The 20,787-nt window shown below is 44.0% G+C and overlaps 2 protein-coding genes across 3 annotated transcripts in view; one reads left to right on the top strand and one right to left on the bottom strand.

Annotated features, from left to right (window-relative positions):
• The window catches only part of LOC126191405 (uncharacterized protein K02A2.6-like), a 314,219-nt gene that overhangs the window by 108,661 nt on the left and 184,771 nt on the right, over positions 1-20,787 (top strand). The window lies entirely within an intron of this gene.
• The window catches only part of LOC126191404 (cytochrome P450 6k1-like), a 134,774-nt gene that overhangs the window by 93,103 nt on the left and 20,884 nt on the right, over positions 1-20,787 (bottom strand). For both annotated transcript variants that reach the window (XM_049932270.1, XM_049932269.1), the window contains exon 2: positions 12,904-13,130. In XM_049932270.1, the coding sequence (XP_049788227.1) occupies positions 12,904-13,123 (220 nt within the window). In that variant the 5' untranslated portion in view covers positions 13,124-13,130. The remainder of the gene's footprint in view (positions 1-12,903; positions 13,131-20,787) is intronic.

A 20,787-nucleotide genomic window follows, 5' to 3' on the forward strand; every position in this document is an offset into this window, starting at 1 on the left:
AGATCGACAGGAAGTGCAAAATGGCTAAACAGGGATGGCTAGAGGACAAATGTAAGGATGTAGAGGCTTATCTCACTAAGGGTAAGATAGATACTGCCTACAGGAAAATTAAAGAGACCTTTGGAGATAAGAGAACCACTTGTATGAACATCAAGAGCTCAGATGGAAACCCAGTTCTAAGCAAAGAAGGGAAAGCAGAAAGGTGGAAGGAGTATATAGAGGGTCTATACAAGGGCGATGCACTTGAGGACAATATTATGGAAATGGAAGAGGATGTAGATGAAATGGGAGATACGATACTGCGTGAAGAGTTTGACAGAGCACTGAAAGACCTGAATCGAAACAAGGCCCCCGGAGTAGACAACATTCCATTGGAAATACTGACGGCCTTGGGAGAGCCAGTCCTGACAAAACTCTACCATCTGGTGAGCAAGATGTATGAAACAGGCGAAATACCCTCAGACTTCAAGAAGAATATAATAATTCCAATCCCAAAGAAAGCAGGTGTTGACAGATGTGAAAATTACCGAACAATCAGTTTAATAAGCCACAGCTGCAAAATACTAACACGAATTCTTTACAGACGAATGGAAAAACTAGTAGAAGCCGACCTCGGAGAAGATCAGTTTGGATTCTGTAGAAATACTGGAACACGTGAGGCAATACTGACCTTACGACTTATCTTAGAAGAAAGATTAAGGAAAGGCAAACCTACGTTTCTAGCATTTGTAGACTTAGAGAAAGCTTTTGACAATGTTGACTGGAATACTCTCTTTCAAATTCTAAAGGTGGCAGGGGTAAAATACGGGGAGCGAAAGGCTATTTACAATTTGTACAGAAACCAGATGGCAGTTATAAGAGTCGAGGGACATGAAAGGGAAGCAGTGGTTGGGAAGGGAGTGAGACAGGGCTGTAGCCTCTCCCCGATGTTATTCAATCTGTATATTGAGCAAGCAGTAAAGGAAACAAAAGAAAAATTCGGAGTAGGTGTAAAATCCATGGAGAAGAAATAAAAACCTTGAGGTTTGCCGATGACAATGTAATTCTGTCAGAGACAGCAAAGGACCTGGAAGAGCAGTTGAACGGAATGGACAGTGTCTTGAAAGGAGGATATAAGATGAACATCAACAAAAGCAAAACGAGGATAATGGAATGTAGTCGAATTAAGTCGGGTGACGCTGAGGGAATTAGATTAGGAAATGAAACACTTAAAGTAGTAAAGGAGTTTTGCTATTTGGGGAGCAAAATAACTGATGATGGTCGAAGTAGAGAGGATATAAAATGTAGACTGGCAATGGCAAGGAAAGCGTTTCTGAAGAAGAGAAATTTGTTAACATCGAGTATAGATTTAAGTGTCAGGAAGTCATTTCTGAAAGTATTTGTATGGAGTGAAGCCATGTATGGAAGTGAAACATGGACGGTAAATAGTTTGGACAAGAAGAGAATAGAAGCTTTCGAAATGTGGTGCTACAGAAGAATGCTGAAGATTAGATGGGTAGATCAGGTAACTAATGAGAGGTATTGAATAGTATTGGGGAGAAGAGGAGTTTGTGGCACAACTTGACAAGAAGAAGGGACCGGTTGTTAGGACATGTTCTGAGGCATCAAGGGATCACCAATTTAATATTGGAGGGCAGCGTGGAGGGTAAAAATCGTAGGGGGAGACCAAGAGATGAATACACTAAGCAGATTCAGAAGGATGTAGGTTGCAGTAGGTACTGGGAGATGAAGAAGCTTGCACAGGATAGAGTAGCATGGAGAGCTGCATCAAACCAGTCTCAGGACTGAATACCACAACAACAACAGTATAATATGACGTCATTGATCAGCAGTCCATACTTCTCCGTCGCGACAACACTCCAGGCGCACGCGTCTTTGTTGTCGAGTTAACGGCAGCCCACACAAGGAAGTTAATTCCCTAACTCGGTTGCTGCTAGTCTCCAACAAACGGTGCAGGATGACACAGAATGTTGCCGGGAATGCATTGCTTGATCTCTGATGCCAGTCGTAGGTGTGAAGGATTTACGATGTGCTTGGTGCACAGTACAACAATTCTCCATTTGCGGTGGTCAGGTGTGGTGAAGTGGAACCCTGACGACGTTCCCATGAAATACAACATTACCACTGTCACATCCAAATGCCCCACAAATCTCGATATTACATGATTAGACCGATGTAAAATGTAAACCCACAATGGTGCCCCTTTAAAATTGTGTCAGCTGCTGATAACTCTCTCTCAACCGAATATACGGTAATCCGTGTTCTCCAGGGGGGTTACTCAACATCTGATGGATCTGACGCCATTTACATACCCCACCACGCCTGTTTCCTTTTACCGACCCTCCAACTCAGACGATCCAGTTGCTGAACAGTTCAAAGAAAACATGAGTCTCATTTCAAATAGATACCGATTCATTCCTTTTTTTCTTAGTTTTTGAGTCATCGGTCTTCTGACTCTCTTGTGTCAACCTTTTCGTCACAGAATAGCACTTGCAACTTACATCATCAGTTATTTGCTGGATATATTCCAACCTCTGTTTTCCTATACTGTTTTCACCTTCTACACTCCATCTACTATCATGGAAGTTATCCCCTGACGTCTTAGCAGATGTCCTATCATCTTGTGCCTTCTTCTCGTCGGTGTTTTCCATATAGGGCCTATTTCCTTCCCCACTGATTTTGCAGAGAACCTCCTCATTCCTTATCTTATCAGACCTCACTCATACAGAAGTTAGGGGTGACTTCAGCGAAAATACATGTTTAAGTAGGTGGTAGGCATAAAACATTGTCCGAAATCGTGCTAAATGCTTTCTCCGAATATGATTTTGAACGGCTAGTTCAAGAGCCCTCTCGAAGTCTGAGTAGTTGCGAAAACATTTTTGACCTCTTCGCGACAAATCATCTTGAGCAGAGAGGGAGCATCTTGACGGATCCAGGGATTAGTGGCCACAAGATCGTTGGAGCGACACTGAATACTGTAACATCAAAATCCGCCAAAAACAAACGCAAAATATGTCTATTTTAAACAGCAGAGAAGAATTGGCATAACATCTTGCTAAGAGACATTCTCCATCTCGTAACTGTACATCAAATGTGGCTTAAATTCAAAGAAATAGTATCAACGGGAAGTTATAAAAAATAAATTAATAGAAGATTGTACTGATCCTCCACCGCCCTCAAAACCGCTCAGAACTTTGTTGTAGAAGCAATGAAAAAAAAAGGATGCCAAATCTGTAAAAGAACGCACAATCTCCAAGATTGGCGATGTTTTACAGAAGCTCGAAACTTAGGACAAACTTCAAAGCGAGATGCTTTTAGCAGCATCCTCAACGAAACTCTGTCTCGAAATCTGGCAGAAAATCTAAGGCGATTCTGGTCATATGTGAAGTACACCAGTGGCAAGACATAATCTATATCTATACTTCGCGGTACCAGTGATAATATTACTGATAACAGTGCCACTGGAAACTAGTTGCTAAACACAGTTTTCCGAAATTCTGTCACCAAAGACAGTGAATTAAATAATACAGAACTGGAATCAAGAGCAGCAGCCAAGATGTGTGGCTTAAAAGTAGACATTCTCGGTGTAGTGAAGCAATTTAAATCACCGAATTAATGCAGGTCTTCGAGTCCAGATTGTTTACCAGTCAGATTTCTTTTAGAGAATGCTGACACAACTGCTCCGTACTTAGCAATCACATATAACTTCTCGCTCGTCCAAAGATACGTATCTAAAGATTTGAAAGTTACATAGGTCACCCCAACACTCAGGAAAGGAAATAGGAGTCATTCGATGATTTACAGACCCATATTATTGACGTCGACTGACAGTAGAATTTTAGAAAATATACTGTGTTCCAACATTAAGACTTACCTCGAAGAAAACGTTCTGTTGATCCATAGTCAGCACGATTTCAAAAATATCATTCTCGTGAAGCGCAACTAGCACATTATTCGCACGAAGTAGCGGGTGCTACTGACAGGGGACCGCAAATTGATTCCATACTTCTACATTTTCAGAAGGCTTTTTACATCGTTCCTGACAAGAGTTCTCTAATCAAACTGCGTGCCAATGGAGTAGCGTCTCAGTTGTGAGACTGGATTCGTGATTTTCGGTCAGAAAGATCACAGTTTGCAGTATTCAAAAAATGGCTCTGAGCACTATGGGACTTAACATCTGAGGTCATCAGTCCCCTAGAACTTAGATCTACTTGAACCTAATTAACCTAAGGACATCACACACATCCATGCCCGAGGCAGGATTCGAATCTGCGACCGTAGCAGTCTCGCGGTTCCAGACTGAAGCGCCTAGAACCGCTCGGCCACACCGGTCTTCTCTCAGTAATTGACGGAAAGTCTTCGAGTAAAAGAGAAATGATACTGGTGTTCCCCAAGGAAGTGTTATAGCCTGTTCCTAATCTACATGCTGTTCCTAATCTACATAAATGATTTAGGAGACAATCTGAGGAGCCCTCTTGGATTGTTTTCAGCTTATACTGTTATTTGCCGTCTAGCAAAGTCATTAGTAGATCAAAACCAATCACGAAATGACTTAGACATGATATGTATATGGTGCGCAAGTGCCATTTTGCTCCAAACAAAGAAAAGTGTGAATACTAAAAAGAATCCGATAAATTTCGCTTGCACGATAAATCACACAAATCTAAAGGCTGTCAGTTCTACTAAATACCTAGAAATTACAAGTACGAACAACTTAAATTAGAACGTTCGCATAGACCCTGTTATGGGAAAGGAAAACCAAAGACTGCGTCTTACTGGAAGAATATTTAGAAGATGCAACAGATTCACTAAAGAAAATACCAACATGACGATTGTCCGTCTTCTCCTAGGGCACTGCTGTGCCGTGCGGGATCCTTACGAGATAGGACTGACATCGCATCGAAAAAGTCCAGAGAAGAGCAGCTTGATGTGCATCGCCATATTTTCGTGGCGCAATGACTGATATATGAAATTTCGGGCGTGCAGCCGCGTAAATACGACGTCTTCTTCTAATATTTCAGCTGAATACCTTCCAGCCATCTTCAGAGTGAGCCGAAGTGACTGACGCTCTAGTCAGTCACCTCGCCTCACTCTGATGATGGTTGGACGACATCCAGCTGAAATATTAGAGGAAGAAGTCGCATTTACGCGGCTGCACGGCCGAAATTTTATAGATAAGAAGAGAAGCTCGTTTTGTATTATCGCGAAATAGGAGAGAGGGTGGCACGGTTATGATAAGCGACGTGGGGTGGCAGTCATTAAAACAAAGGCGTTTTTCGCGTTCTCCTTTGAATGCGAAAATAATTAATGACACCATCCTACATAGAAATAAACAATCATCACAATAAAGTAAGAGAAATCAGAACTCGTATTGAAAGAGCTAAGTGTTCATTTTGATCAAGCTATGTTCGAGAATGAAACTGTAAGGAACTAAAGGAAATAGTCTCAAGGTGGTTCGATGAATCCTCTGCCAGGCACTTAAGTATGACTTGCAGAGTAGTGCTGTAGATGTAACAACACTAGACACTAACTACGCCAGTGTTCACTGGTCGCCGTTTCACCTGTCACAGAAAATTGCAGATCTTATCATTTATATACCTGCCGTGTACATGTACGAAAATACGCTGACATCCGAACATGACTTCGGGTGCTTTTTTTTGTTTTTGTTAGGCAGTGTGCTTCCAAGCCTGTAACCTAAATACTATACCACACAACCACTCTCGTCTAGTACAGAAGAATCAGTTCAGCATCTAACCGGTAATTCGAACGGATGTATACCCTCTTGAACCGTCCTTGAACGATCACCGGCGCTACAGTATGGAGCCGAGTGACCGCTACGGTCGCAGGTTCGAGTCCTGCCTCGGGCATGGCTGTGTGTGATGTCCTTAGGTTAATTAGGTTTAATTACTTCTAAGTTCTAGGAGACTAATGACCTCAGAAGTTAAGTCGCATAGTGCTCAGAGCCATTTGAACCATTTTTGAACGATCACCAGATTTTCAATATCTACTGTGAAACTACCTGACCATTTCAGAATTTACAATAATTTTAATACATTGTTTATTTTTTAGTGCCAGTTGTACATTGTTTTTTTACAGTTTTACTTGTTTCGAACAGCCTGGATTATCTTCAGATCTAAAAACAGATCAGGACTAAGTATGTACTATTATTTTATAAAAAGTGGAAATGTTTTGTAAATAAATGTTGAATTTACACATGTAGCTGCATCAGGAATCCGCCGTGTCAGTATCAGAACTTCACACCAGAATACCATAGTATGTAACGGCTGTCCATATTTTAAATCGGTTGATAGTGGAGGGCGGGGAGAGGGTTAAAAGGGAGAAGAGGGGAAATGCAGAAGAGTGGTGCGAGGTGCAGAGATGGGGTGGGGGGGACGGAGATAATGAATTTAATAGATTTGCATTTGGTAAATATGTAAGGAACTCGTGTAAAAAAATTGTCTTACGCTAAAATTATAAAAAGTAAAATGATGTAGAATATTATCATTAACATATTAAGAGCATAGAACAGTGGAGGAGGGATGCCCTGAGTATATCTGATTTACATTTGGCCAAACGTTATTGTATATTGTGTATCAAGAGAGAGTTGTCTTCTAAAATTATAAAAAAATATATGTAATATTAAGAGGGTGGAACAAAAGATGTGTAAACTGTGAAAGGTATAAAATGATGGAATTATAAAAGGAGAATTATGTAAAGTAATCAAAGATGAATTTGCCGCACGGGATTAGCTGAGCGGTCTGGGGCACTGCAGTCATGTACTGTGCGACTGGTCCGGCGGAGGTTCGAGTCCTCCCTCGGGCATGGGTGTGTGTGTTTGTCCTTAGGATTATTTAGGTTAAGTAGTGTATAGGCTTAGGGACTGATACCTTAGCAGTCAAAAAAAATGAGTTAAGTATCTGAGAACATTAACAGTATAAGACTTCAGAAGTACACAAATAGAAAATGTATATACACTCCTGGTAATTGAAATAAGAACACCGTGAATTCATTGTCCCAGGAAGGGGAAACTTTATTGACACATTCCTGGGGTCAGATACATCACATGATCACACTGACAGAACCACAGGCACATAGACACAGGCAACACAGCATGCACAATGTCGGCACTAGTACAGTGTATATCCACCTTTCGCAGTAATGCAGGCTGCTATTCTCCCATGGAGACGATCGTAGAGATGTTGGATGTAGTCCTGTGGAACGGCTTGCCATGCCATTTCCACCTGGCGCCTCAGTTGGACCAGCGTTCGTGCTGGACGTGCAGACCGCGTGAGACGACGTTTCATCCAGTCCCAAACATGCTCAATGGGGGACAGATCCGGAGATCTTGCTGGCCAGGGTAGTTGACTTACACCTTCTAGAGCACGTTAGGTGGCACGGGATACATGCGGACGTGCATTGTCCTGTTGGAACAGCAAGTTCCCTTGCCGGTCTAGGAATGGTAGAACGATGGGTTCGATGACGGTTTGGATGTACCGTGCACTATTCAGTGTCCCGTCGACGATCACCAGTGGTGTACGGCCAGTGTAGGAGATCGCTCCCCACACCATGATGCCGGGTGTTGGCCCTGTGTGCCTCGGTCGTATGCAGTCCTGATTGTGGCGCTCACCTGCACGGCGCCAAACACGCATACGACCATCATTGGCACCAAGGCAGAAGCGACTCTCATCGCTGAAGACGACACGTCTCCATTCGTCCCTCCATTCACGCCTGTCGCGACACCACTGGAGGCGGGCAAGGCAGAAGCGACTCTCATCGCTGAAGACGACACGTCTCCATTCGTCCCTCCATTCACGCCTGTCGCGACACCACTGGAGGCGGGCTGCACGATGTTGGGGCGTGAGCGGAAGACGGCCTAACGGTGTGCGGGACCGTAGCCCAGCTTCATGGAGACGGTTGCGAATGGTCCTCGCCGATACCCCAGGAGCAACAGTGTCCCTAATTTGCTGGGAAGTGGCGGTGCGGTCCCCTACGGCACTGCGTAGGATCCTACGGTCTTGGCGTGCATCCGTGCGTCGCTGCGGTCCGGTCCCAGGTCGACGGGCACGTGCACCTTCCGCCGACCACTGGCGACAACATCGATGTACTGTGGAGACCTCACGACCCACGTGTTGAGCAATTCGGCGGTACGTCCACCCGGCCTCCCGCATGCCCACTATACGCCCTCGCTCAAAGTCCGTCAACTGCACATACGGTTCACGTCCACGCTGTCGCGGCATGCTACCAGTGTTAAAGACTGCGATGGAGCTCTGTATGCCACGGCAAACTGGCTGACACTGACGGCGGCGGTGCACAAATGCTGCGCAGCTAGCGCCATTCGACGGCCAACACCGCGGTTCCTGGTGTGTCCGCTGTGCCGCGCGTGTGATCATTGCTTGTACAGCCCTCTCGCAGTGTCCGGAGCAAGTATGGTGGGTCTGACACACCGGTGTCAATGTGTTCTTTTTTCCATTTCCAGGAGTGTATTTGGTTCTGTACAACTCAGTTATCCGCTTCTAATATTTCGAAACACTTAATTCAATTTTAGTTACTTTACTTAATTACACTTTTATGCGGTCCAATCATATTAATATGACCATCTGTCAAAAATATGAATAACCATCTTTTGCAGTGAGGACGTGCAGGACGAGAGCCAATGAAGTTCTGGGAGGCACCGGCTGAGACGTGGAGCCATGCCGTCTCCAGCGCCATGGCCAGCAGCACTATGATCCTCGGTTAAGGATCCATGGCGCGAACAGCCCGATCCATGAAGTTCCACAGATTTTCGATTGGGTTTAAATCAGAGGCATCTGGTGGCGAGGGGAATACGGCAAATTCACGCTGGTGTCCTTCGAACCACGCACATGCACTTCGAGCCGCCATCTGTGGTGGCCCATATGCAGCTATGTTCGTTAAACGGTGGTTGAGGAGACACTGTCTGTAGCCCCTTGGTTTATCTGGATCGGTCAGTTGCTCAACAGTTGGACGTCTGCTCGCTCGTACACATCTCCGCAACCGTCACTCACGCCTGTCATCCATGGCCTGTTGAGCACCACAATTGCCTCGTTGCTGGTTTTGGATAGTACCAATTTGCCATGCGAGGTGTACTCCATCCGAACTGTTTAGAAACTTTGTTGTTTCGGATATTTCTCCACCCTTGACCCGAAAGCCAATGTACACTACTGGCCATTAAAACTGCTACACCAAGAAGAAATGCACATGATAAACGGGTATTCATTGGACAAATGTATTATACTAGAACTGACATGTGATTACATTTTCAAGCAATTTGGGTGCATAGATCCTGAGAAATCAGTACCCAGAACAACCATCTCTGGCCGTTATAACGACCTTGATACACCTGGGCATTGAGTCAAACAGAGCTTGGATAGCGTGTACAGCTACAGCTGCCCATGCAGCTTCAACACGATACCACAGTTTATCAAGAGTAGTGACTGGCGTATTATGACGAGCCAATTGCTCGACCACCATTGATCAGACGTTTTCAATTGGTGAGAGATCTGGAGAATGTGCTGGCCAGGGCAGCAGTCGAACATTTTCTGTGTCCAGAAAGGCCCCTACAGAACCTGCAAAATGCGGTCGTGCATTATCCTGCTGAAATGTAGGGTTTCGCAGGGATCGAATGGAGGGTAGAGCCACGGGTCGTAACACATATGAAGTGTAACGTCTACTGTTCAAAGTGCCGTCATTGCGAACAAGAGGTGACTGAGACGTGTAACCAATGGCACCCCATACCATCACGCCGGGTGATACGCCAGAATGGCGAAGACGAATACACGCTTCCAATGTGCGTTCACCGTGATGTCGCCAAACACGGATGCGACCATCATGATGCTGTAAACAGAACCTAGATTCATCCGAACAAATGACGTTTTGCTATGCACCCAGGTTCGTCGTTGAGTACACCATCGCAGGCGCTCCTGTCTGTGATGCAATGCCAAGGGTAACCGCAGCCATGGTCTCCGAGCTGATAGTCAATGCTCCTGCAAACGTCGTCAGACTGTTCGTGTAGATGGTTGTTGTCTTGCAGACGTCCCCATCTGTTGACTCAGGGATCGAGACGTGGCTGTACGATCCGTTACAACCATGCGGATAAGATGCCTGTCATCTCGACTACGACTGATACGAGGCCGTTGGGATCCAGCACGGCGTTCCGTATTACCGTCCTAAACCCACAGATTCCATATTATGCTAACAGTCATTGGATCTCGACCAACGCGAGCATCAATGTCGTGATACGATATATCGAAATCTCGATATGCTACAATCCGACCGTTATCAAAGTCGGAAACGTGATGGCACGCATTTCTCCTCCTTACACGAGGTATCACAACAGCGTTTAACCAGGCAACGCCGGCCAACTGCTGTTTGTGTATGAGAAATCGGTTGGAAACTTTCCACATGTCAGCAAGTTGTAGGTGTCGCCACCGGCGCCAACCTTGTGTGAATGCTCTGAAAAGCTAATCATTTGCATATCACAGCGTCTCTTTCCTGTTGGTTAAATTTCGCATCTATAGCACGTCATCTTCGTGATCTAGCAATTTTAATGGCCAGCAGTGCACATGCGCTCTTGCGAGTCAGACAAATCGTATCGTTTCCCCATTACGGCAACGATTGCATTGTTTCTTGCGTGGCCCGGGAAGACTTTGATTATCCTCCTCTGCTGGTGCTGCCACCTGCCGTCCATGGATAGTTATAGCACGCTGACGTCGAACGTAGCCGATGGTCACGTTGACGCGATTGGGCCGTGTGTAATTTGATTATTTTGTACCTTTTACAGTTTACACATCTTTTGTTTCACACTCTGAATATTTTAACGGTAAGTTCACACAACTTTAGCAGTATGTTCTCTCTTTTTACACAGTATCCTGTAATGTGTTACCATACGTAAATCCAGTATGATTATGACATCCCTCCTCCACTGTTCTACACTCTTAATATTTTAGCGATAATTTTCTAGATTATTTAATTTTTTATGATTCTAGCCTAAGGCTCTTTCTTTTTACGCAAGTTACTTTATTGATTTAGCAAATGTTAATCTATTAAGCTCATGACATCCCACCAAGTCCTCTGCCTTCTTTCTACTCTGGTGCTCCGCGAAAAACTTAATAACATAGAGATTTTTTTCGACTTTTTGACGATACTTACTACTTTCTTAAAATTTTATTATGATTTCTGTGTTATTAGTCATGTTTTAAGACTGAAATAATCAGCGAATAAAACAGATTGTTCCCATTTTAAAAAAATTAATTAACTTACGACATAAACAACGTTTTCCATCCTCTTTTCAATCTCTACTTGTAAAATATGATTGACCAATGCTCATTAGATGACAAAGGGGTAGAAATTGGAGGCCGTAAAAAATTATAGAATGAAAATTAACACAAAGAAAACAAAAGTATTGGCATTAGGAGGAAATAAAGAAATAAAAATTGTGCTGAATGGAGAAATACTAGAACAGGTGCAAAATTTTAAGTATCTTGGAAGCAGGATAGACGCCGACTGGAAGTGCACCACGGAAATTTAAACAAGGATAGCAATGGCAAAAGAGGCATTTTATAAGAAAAGGAGAATTTTCTGCAGCGGTCTGGACAGAGAACTCAGGAAGAGACTCATAAAATGTCTTGTATGGAGTGTTCTTCTATATGGCGCTGAAACATGGACTTTGAGGAAGAAAGACAGAGAAAGGCTGGAGGATTTTGAGATGTGGACATGGCGGAGGATGGAAAGAGTGAGTTGGATGGACAGAGTAAAAAAATGAAGAGAGAAAAGACAATTACTAGATGTGATAAAAAGAAGAAAAGGAAATTGAATTGGGCATATATTAAGAAAGAATGACCGACTGAGAAAAACAGTTTTAGGGAGAAAAGGAAGCGAGGAAGGAAGAGATTTCAGATACTGGATGACGTGATGGACGGTACAATATAGAGCAGCCTTAAGAAGGAAGCAATGGATCGCAGAAAGTGGAGAGGCAAAGGACCTGCTAATATAGCAGAAAACTAATGACGATCCACCAAAATACATAGATTCTCAAAGTGTTTCGTCAGAGGCAAAGTTTGGGAACTCGTGCTTCCTCCTAGCTTATCTGCAGGTTCGTGTTGACGCTATCTCAAAAGGAGCCACCTGCAAGAGATATACATACACTTCGTTTACGCTTCTCGCCGATTATTTGTTTCAGGAGGCACCAGTTTCTTCATCTCCCATAATGTAAAGGTGAGCTGCACAACAGCCATCTATAAAATCTGCTGCAATGTCTACCTGATCTCTTTTTTTGGCCGTCAGTCAATTTTCATGACTTGTGTCCTGCTAATTCTTCCTATGTAACGCTAGTACCCAAATCTTTCAATGTATGTTTCAGAAGCAGTCGTGTATTTTGAGCCAGTATCTGTGGTAGTTGCTGTGTCTATGATATGTAATGCGGCAGTCAACCCGAAAGAAAAGCATTATCTACAATTTTTTTTACGATCTGAAAGCATTTTTAACAAATGTAAACGCATTTACTGTTCACGGATTCTGCAAAGGGTGTTTGCGTCTCCAACTATTTTTAGAAAAGTTACAAAAGTGCCAATAAGCAACAAAATACAAAAATTTGCGCTATGACACGAAGTTCTACCTTACTGCAACTCGAAAACCTGGTTCATGTAGGAGTATCTCTGTTTGTCTGCAGGTACACACATTCACACACGTTGTTGTTTTGAAAGCCGTCCCTTCATCACATCTCATACGTTTACACGATCGAGTAGGACCTGTTAGGTTAAAAAAATCTTTACCGAAGACTTTATTTATGCTAGGTATCCTCATCACGATGTACACCGTACAAGAAGAATTTACAGTATACATAAAACTTATGTCTAGCTTACCATTGCCGCAGGGCTTGAAACGTACCTGGTAACTGTTTGTATAAGCGTTGTGTCGTAACACCAAGGGTCTCCTGGCCCAAAATGTTTTTCCTGAAGTTTCCGAACGGAATGCTTGGCTCCACGAAAGGTACGCCCTTCTTCTTCCAATATTTGAAGCCATGTTCGAACCATAGGTAGATAGCGAGAGCAGCCGCGGAAACGACAAGCAGGAATTCACTAATCCACGAGTCTAAGATTAGCGCCATCGTTGCCCTGGAATAAAGAGATTGAGTTAATATCTCAAATGAACATGTATAATCCGAAAATTCGAATTAAAGTAAGTAGCTAACTAGGCGATATGTTATGCTGGTAGTGTTTGTATTACAGTATAGACGTGAAGTTTATGAAGACTGTTTTATTTGAATCACTGGATCGTATGAATGAAATGGAGAATGTACTTTACTCTCGGAATTTCGGAGAACATTCACAGACTGTCATGGATAAAGTGAGTGGAGAAAATACTTCGCCTGAGAATGTTCTCGGTTAATGTAAAAGTTTGGGAGAAAATACTCAAAGTGAAGAACGTTCTAGGATTTCGTATGAATAAAACTAGCGAGGTTTCTCAGAAACGGAGAATATTCTCAGTTTTTGAAGTAAACTTTGTAGCGTAGTTCGTATTGTGTAAGTTCTGTTGAGAGGTTAAGTTTTACCGAGCTTGTTTTCTAGTAAAAATACCAGATTTTAAACTGCTCAGAAGGTCAGAAAAAATACACTACTGGACATTAAAATTGCTACACCACGAAGATGACGTGCTACAGACGCGAAATTTAACCGACAGCAAGAAGATGCTGTGATATGAAAATCATAAGCTTTTCAGAGCATTCACACAAGGTTGGCGCCGGTGGCGACACCTACAACCTGGGGACTTGAGGGAAGTTTCCAACCGATTTCTCATACAAAAACAATAGTTGACCGGCGCTGCCTCGTGAAAAGTTGTTGTGATGTCTCGTGTAAGGAGGAGAAATGCGTACCATCACGTTTCCGACTTTGATAAAGGTCGGATTGTAGCCTATCGCGATTGCGGTTTATCGTATCTCGACATTGCTGCTCGCGTTGGTCGAGATCCAATGACTGTTAGCAGAATATGGAATCGGTGGGTTCAGGAGGGTAATATGCAACGCCGTGCTGGATTCCAACGGCCTCGTATCACTCGCAGTCGAGATGACAGGCATCTTATCCGCATGGCTGTAACGGATCGTGCAGCCACGACTCGATCCCTGAGTCGACAGATGGGGACGTTTGCAAGACAACAACCATATCCACGAATAGTTCGACGACGTTTGCAGCAGCATAGACTGTCAGCTCGGAGACAAGGGCTGCGGTTACCCTTGACGCTGCATCACAGACAGGAGTGCCTGCGATTGTGTACTCAACAACGAACCTGAGTGCACAAATGGCAAAACGTCATTTTAGCGGATGAATCCAGGTTCTGTTTACAGCATCATGATGGTGACATCGCGGTGAACGCACATTAGAAGCGTGTCTTCGTGATCGCCATGCTGGCGTATCACCCGGCGTGATGGTATGGGGTGCCATTGGTTACACGTCTCGGTCACCTCTTGTTCGCATTTCGGCACTTTGAACAGTGGAAGTTACATTTCAGATGTGTTACGACCCGTGGCTCTACCCTCCATTCGATCCCTGCGAAACCCTACATTTCAGCAGGTTGCAGGTCGTATACGGGCCTTTCTGGATACAGAAAATTTTCGACTGCTGCCCTGGCCAGCACATTCTCCAGACCTCTCTCTAACTGAAAACGCCTGGTCAATGGTGGCCGAGCAACTGGCTCGTCACAATACGCCAGTCACTACTCTTGATGAACTGTGGTATCGAGTTGAAGCTGCATGGGCAGCTGTACCTGTACACGCCATCCAAGCTCTGTTTGACTCAATGCCCAGGTGTATCAAGGCCGTTATTACGGCCAGAGATGGTTGTTCTGGGTACTGATTTTTCAGGATCTATGCACCCAAATTGCATGAAAATGTAATTACATGCCAGTTCTAGTATAATATATTTGTCCAATGAATACCCGTTTATCGTCTGCATTTCTTCTTGGTGTAGCAATTTTAATGGTCAGGAGTGTATATGTAGCCCGAAGGAAAAGGGAAAAGACAAACTGTAGAAGTTTATTTGGGTTTGACAATAAAAGCATTATTTGGCTGGCGAACTTCCGCCCCCAAAATGATGAAAGAAGAGTAGATGATCTCTCAGACGAAATGATAAAAGAAGAGAGGATGTGCTTTCAAACTACGTGAAATTGAAAATATTTTTGTGCTTTTTAGGTGAGCCAAGTATTCAGACTGGTGTGCAAGAAGATTTAGGTATACATCACAGGGCATTCAACTGCGTAACTTACATTCTCAGGTGTTCATCAACATGTTTTCTCAAAGCATAATTTTTATATTATGTTATGTTATAAATATGTAAGCGATTCATTAATATTGCTAACTGGTTTATTACAAATCTAGCGTTCTGTTTCTCGTATAGAAACCTCTCGGTCGAACGTTTAAGTCCTCGATGCGCGAGCGGACTATTAGGCGTCATGTTAAACAAAATTATCTCGTATTAGAAAACTCTGACAGAGTTGTCGTTCGGAGCAGCTGAAAGCGTGATGTATTGTTAAAACTTTGCTCACGTATTGTGTTCACTTAAGTTCAATTACAAAAAAATATGCCACATATCGGCAAATGAGGTAACATCGGCAGAAAATGTATTTTGGTAAAGGAGGTAGTATCGAGACGTAGTGCAACTATTCCGTAACACAGTGAAGGCAGTTCTATAACTGTACGCTGAATAGTTTGCCCGTTTGAGCGAGCTGAAGAAAAAGTAGTTTTACACGTGTGTTCTGTGCCGGACGCCGCAGACGACACACACCGAGAACCTTCTCAAGAAGGCGGGGAGGTGGTGAGAAGGAACTCCCTCCTCAGAGAACATGCTGCGAATATACACTACCGGCCGTTAAAATTGCTACACCATGAAGATGACGTACTACAGGCGCGAAATTTAACCGACAGGAAGAAGGTGCTGTGATATGCAAATGAATAGCTTTTCAGAGCATTCACACAAGATTGGCCATTAGTGTATTATTCACACAAAACTGAGAACTTTTTTCAGGGAATGTTCTTTTGATTCGGCAGTCTTCTGTGGAGAATGTTCCCTGTTCTATTCGTTGTTGTTGTTGTGGTCTTCAGTCCTGAGACTGGTTTGATGCAGCTCTCCATGCTACTCTATCCTGTGCAAACTTCTTCATCTCCCAGTATTTGCTGCAACCTACATCCTTCTGAATCTGCTTAGTATATTCATCTCTTGGTCTCCCCCCACGATTTTTATCCTCCACGCTGCCCTCCAATACTAAATTGGTGATCCCTTGATGCCTCAGAACATGTCCTACCAACCGATCCCTTCTTCTGGTCAAGTTGTGCCACAAACTTCTCTTCTCCCCAATCCTATTCAATACTTCCTCATTAGTTATGTGGTCTACCCATCTAATCTTCAGCATTCTTCTGTAGCACCACATTTCGAAAGCTTCTATTCTCTTCTTGTCCAAACTATTTACCGTCCATGTTTCACTTCCATACATGGCTACACTCCATACAAATACTTTCAGAAATGACTTCCTGACACTTAAATCTATACTCGATATAAACAAATTTCTCTTCTTCAGAAACGCTTTCCTTGCCATTGCCAGTCTACATTTTATATCCTCTCTACTTCGACCATCATCAGTTAATTTGCTCCCCAAATAGCAAAACTCCTTTACTACTTTAAGTGTCTCATTTCCTAATCTAATACCCTGAATATCACCCTACTTAATTCGACTACATTCCATTATTCGTATTCTATTCGTATGACCCATAATTCCTAGCCCAGAGCTAAATAAACCGATGACGACTAAATAGGTACCTTCAGGTGGTATTTTGGACGTATGAAGTGTTAAGGAAACTACATAAGTGGAGGAGAGACGAATGGGGAAATCATTCTAGCGATACGGTGCATATTTGGGAAACTCAATGTGAAAATCGACTTTAATAAAGGGCAGATTAGATTGTTCTAGCCCGGTGTCTGAGTGTTTTACGTCTACGTCTCATCGCACAACATGGAGATCGAAGGCTTGTGCGTTCTGTAGAACAGAATAGACGGCGATCTGCGGCAGATATGACAGAGCGCAATACTGGTGCAGGCAAAAGAGCTTTGGAGGACAACTTTCAGCGCTGACTGCTGAAGTAGTTACCCCGCTGTTGACACAACATCATCACAATTTTCATGGGCGCGATATCACCGAGACTGGACCGTGGCTCAGTGAAAACGTGTCGCCTGGCCTGAAGAATCACGTTTCTTGTTATAACTGATAGTTCGTTGTGTGCACATACGCAGGTCGTACAGTTAACCGGGACTCCATAGGACCTGTGGTAGTTTTCACTAATTCTCTATTATTCCATTCCCGAACAGCAGGCGGAGAAAACGAACACCTCTGATTTCACTTCCTTTATTATGAAGATCATTTCTTCCTATGTAGCTCGGCATCAACAAAATATTTTCGCATTCACAGGAGAAAATTGATGACTGGAATTTCATGAGAGGATTCCACCACAACGAGAAACGCCTATGTCTTAATGGTGTCCACCCCAATTCCTGACACTCTCTCCCCTATTTCGCGATAATACAAGACCTACTGCACCTCGCTGAACTTTCTTCGTGTACTCCTTTAATCCTATGTACTAAGGATCCTACACCGCGCATCAGCACTCAAAAAGAGGACAGACAAGTGCAGTGTAGGCAGCCTCTTTTGTAGATCTGTTCCATCTCCTAAGTGTTCTACTAATACAAGTATTCTTTCCAATTTACGTTGTCCCTAATTGTAATTCCTAGGTATTTAGTTGAATTTACGGCCTTTAGATTTGATTGATGTGTGGTGTGTCGGAAGTTTAAACGATTCCTTTTAGCACTCACGTGGATTACCTCCCACTTTACATTATTTAGGGTCGACTGCCAATTTTCGCACCATAAAGATATTATCTACATCGTCTTACAATTGCTTGATCTTTTGATGGCTTTATTAGACGATAAAAGACAGTATCATCTGCAAACAACCTAAGACGACTGCTCATATTGTCTCCTAAATCGTTTATGTTTCTACGGAACAGCAAAGGGCCTATAACCCTTCCTCGGGGAACACAATAAAATCACTTCTGTTTTACTAGATGACTCTCCATTGGTTATTACAAACTGTGACCTCTGTGACAAGAGATCAAGAATCCAGTCGTATAACTGAGATGATATTCCATAAACATGCAATTTGATTACAAGCCGCTTGTGAGGTGCGGTGTCATAAGCCTTCTGGAAATCCAGAAAAACCGAACTATTTGGAATCCCTTGTCCATAGCACTCAACACTTCGTGTGAGTAAAGAGCGCGTTGTATTTCACAAGAACGATGTTTTCTAAATCCGTGTTGACTGTGTGTCAATAGACCGTTCTCTTCGAGGTAATTCATAATGTTCGAATACAATCAATGTCCCAGAATCCTGCGGCATATCGACGTTAATGAAATGGACCTGTAATTTAGTGGATTACTCCTGTTGCCTTTCTTGAATATTGATGTGGCCTGTGCAATTTTCCAGCCTTTAGGTATGGATCTTTCCCCGAGCGAGCTGTTGTATATAATTGGTAAGTATAGATCTATTGCATCGGTGTATTCTGATGTTTTCTTCGAAGATGACGGCATCGTTTAGAAGGACAACTGTTCGTGTCACACGGCCAGAATCGTGTTGCAGTAGTTGATGAACTTGATAGTGAACTCACTTTCGTGTCATGGCCACGAAATTCGCATGATCTGAACGCGATGGAACAAGTGAAGGACGCCAAAGATACACCCACGAACAACCTGCTCACAATTTACGGGAATTGTGTAACCTGTGCGTAGAAATCCGGCGCCACGAACCTCCGGATACCTACCAGGGAGTTGTTCAACACTTGGCACGCAGAATTCCTGCTGTACTACGTTCAAAAGATGGACAAGCGCTACTAAGCAGGTGGTCACAACGTTTGGGCTCATCAGTGCAGCTTATGTCGTAATGTACCAGTTCTCTCATATCTTTTCGGTCAAAAGTGTTCAGCCAGTAGAGGATCATAACCTTAGAGTTCTGTGTAAGGAACCAGCGGTCGGAAAGAAATACTTCAATCTCTGTTGATACATCTTGGATACGGGACAGCGACCCGTCAGTTAGTTACCAATGAAAAATCAACAGACGGCCTATTTTTTCAGAAGTTGTTATTTTATTTACACGACCAATTTCGGTACCTCATGAATGCCATCTTCAGGCCCCTATGCACTACATGTATAGAGAATCAGATACAAAGATGCATGCGGTTGTAGTCAAATCTTCGCAGTCATGCTCCACAAAATATTCACGGAATTCAGATATTGATGGCTCCGGTTATGCATGCATCGCTGTATCTGATTCTCTATACATGGCGTGCATGGAGGCCTGAAGGTAGTATTAATAAGATGCCGTAACCGATCACGTAAATAAATTAAAAACTTATGAAAACATACGACTGTTTGATGATTTTTCTTTGGCAAATAAATACTTGAAGTAGGGCGAGTTCTTCACTGAGCAATGCTTGTTTGTAAAATGCTCATGTTACATAACAAACAACTGCTTACAGAAGCGGCACTTGTGGCACTATGTTAAAGCGCTTGTCAATCGTGTGTGACGTTGTCCTCAATAGAAGAAATTTGTCACCGGGTAGAGTACCTCACGAGAAACTGGGTACGTCTAGTCACTGAGAAAAACTTTTAGGAGAACATGTTGTATCGTGTGAGAAAATACACTCCTGGAAATTGAAATAAGAACACCGTGAATTCATTGTCCCAGGAAGGGGAAACTTTATTGACACATTCCTGGGGTCAGATACATCACATGATCACACTGACAGAACCACAGGCACATAGACACAGGCAACAGAGCATGCACAATGTCGGCACTAGTACAGTGTATATCCACCTTTCGCAGCAATGCAGGCTGCTATTCTCCCATGGAGACGATTGTAGAGATGCTGGATGTAGTCCTGTGGAACGGCTTGCCATGCCATTTCCACCTGGCGCCTCAGTTGGACCAGCGTTCGTGCTGGACGTGCAGACCGCGTGAGACGACGCTTCATCCAGTCCCAAACATGCTCAATGGGGGACAGATCCGGAGATCTTGCTGGCCAGGGTAGTTGACTTACACCTTCTACAGCACGTTGGGTGGCACGGGATGCATGCGGACGTGCATTGTCCTGTTGGAACAGCAAGTTCCCTTGCCGGTCTAGGAATGGTAGAACGATGGGTTCGATGACGGTTTGGATGTACCGTGCACTATTCAGTGTCCCCTCGACTATCACCAGTGGTGTACGGCCAGTGTAGGAGATCGCTCCCCACACCATGATGCCGGGTGTTGGCCCTGTGTGCCTCGGTCGTATGCAGTCCTGATTGTGGCGCTCACCTGCACGGCGCCAAACACGCATACGACCATCATTGGCACCAAGGCAGAAGCGACTCTCATCGCTGAAGACGACACGTCTCCATTCGTCCCTCCATTCACGCCTGTCGCGACACCACTGGAGGCGGGCTGCACGATGTTGGGACGTGAGCGGAAGACGGCCTAACGGTGTGCGGGACCGTAGCCCAGCTTCATGGAGACGATTGCGAATGGTCCTCGCCGATACCCCAGGAGCAACAGTGTCCCTAATTTGCTGGGAAGTGGCGGGTGCGGTCCCCTACGGCACTGCGTAGGATCCTACGGTCTTGGCGTGCATCCGTGCGTCGCTGCGGTCCGGTCCCAGGTCGGCGGGCACGTGCACCTTCCGCCGACCACTGGCGACAACATC

Source organism: Schistocerca cancellata, chromosome 6 (genome assembly GCF_023864275.1).
Source record: "Schistocerca cancellata isolate TAMUIC-IGC-003103 chromosome 6, iqSchCanc2.1, whole genome shotgun sequence".
In the NCBI taxonomy this organism is placed as follows: Eukaryota; Metazoa; Arthropoda; class Insecta; order Orthoptera; family Acrididae; genus Schistocerca; species Schistocerca cancellata.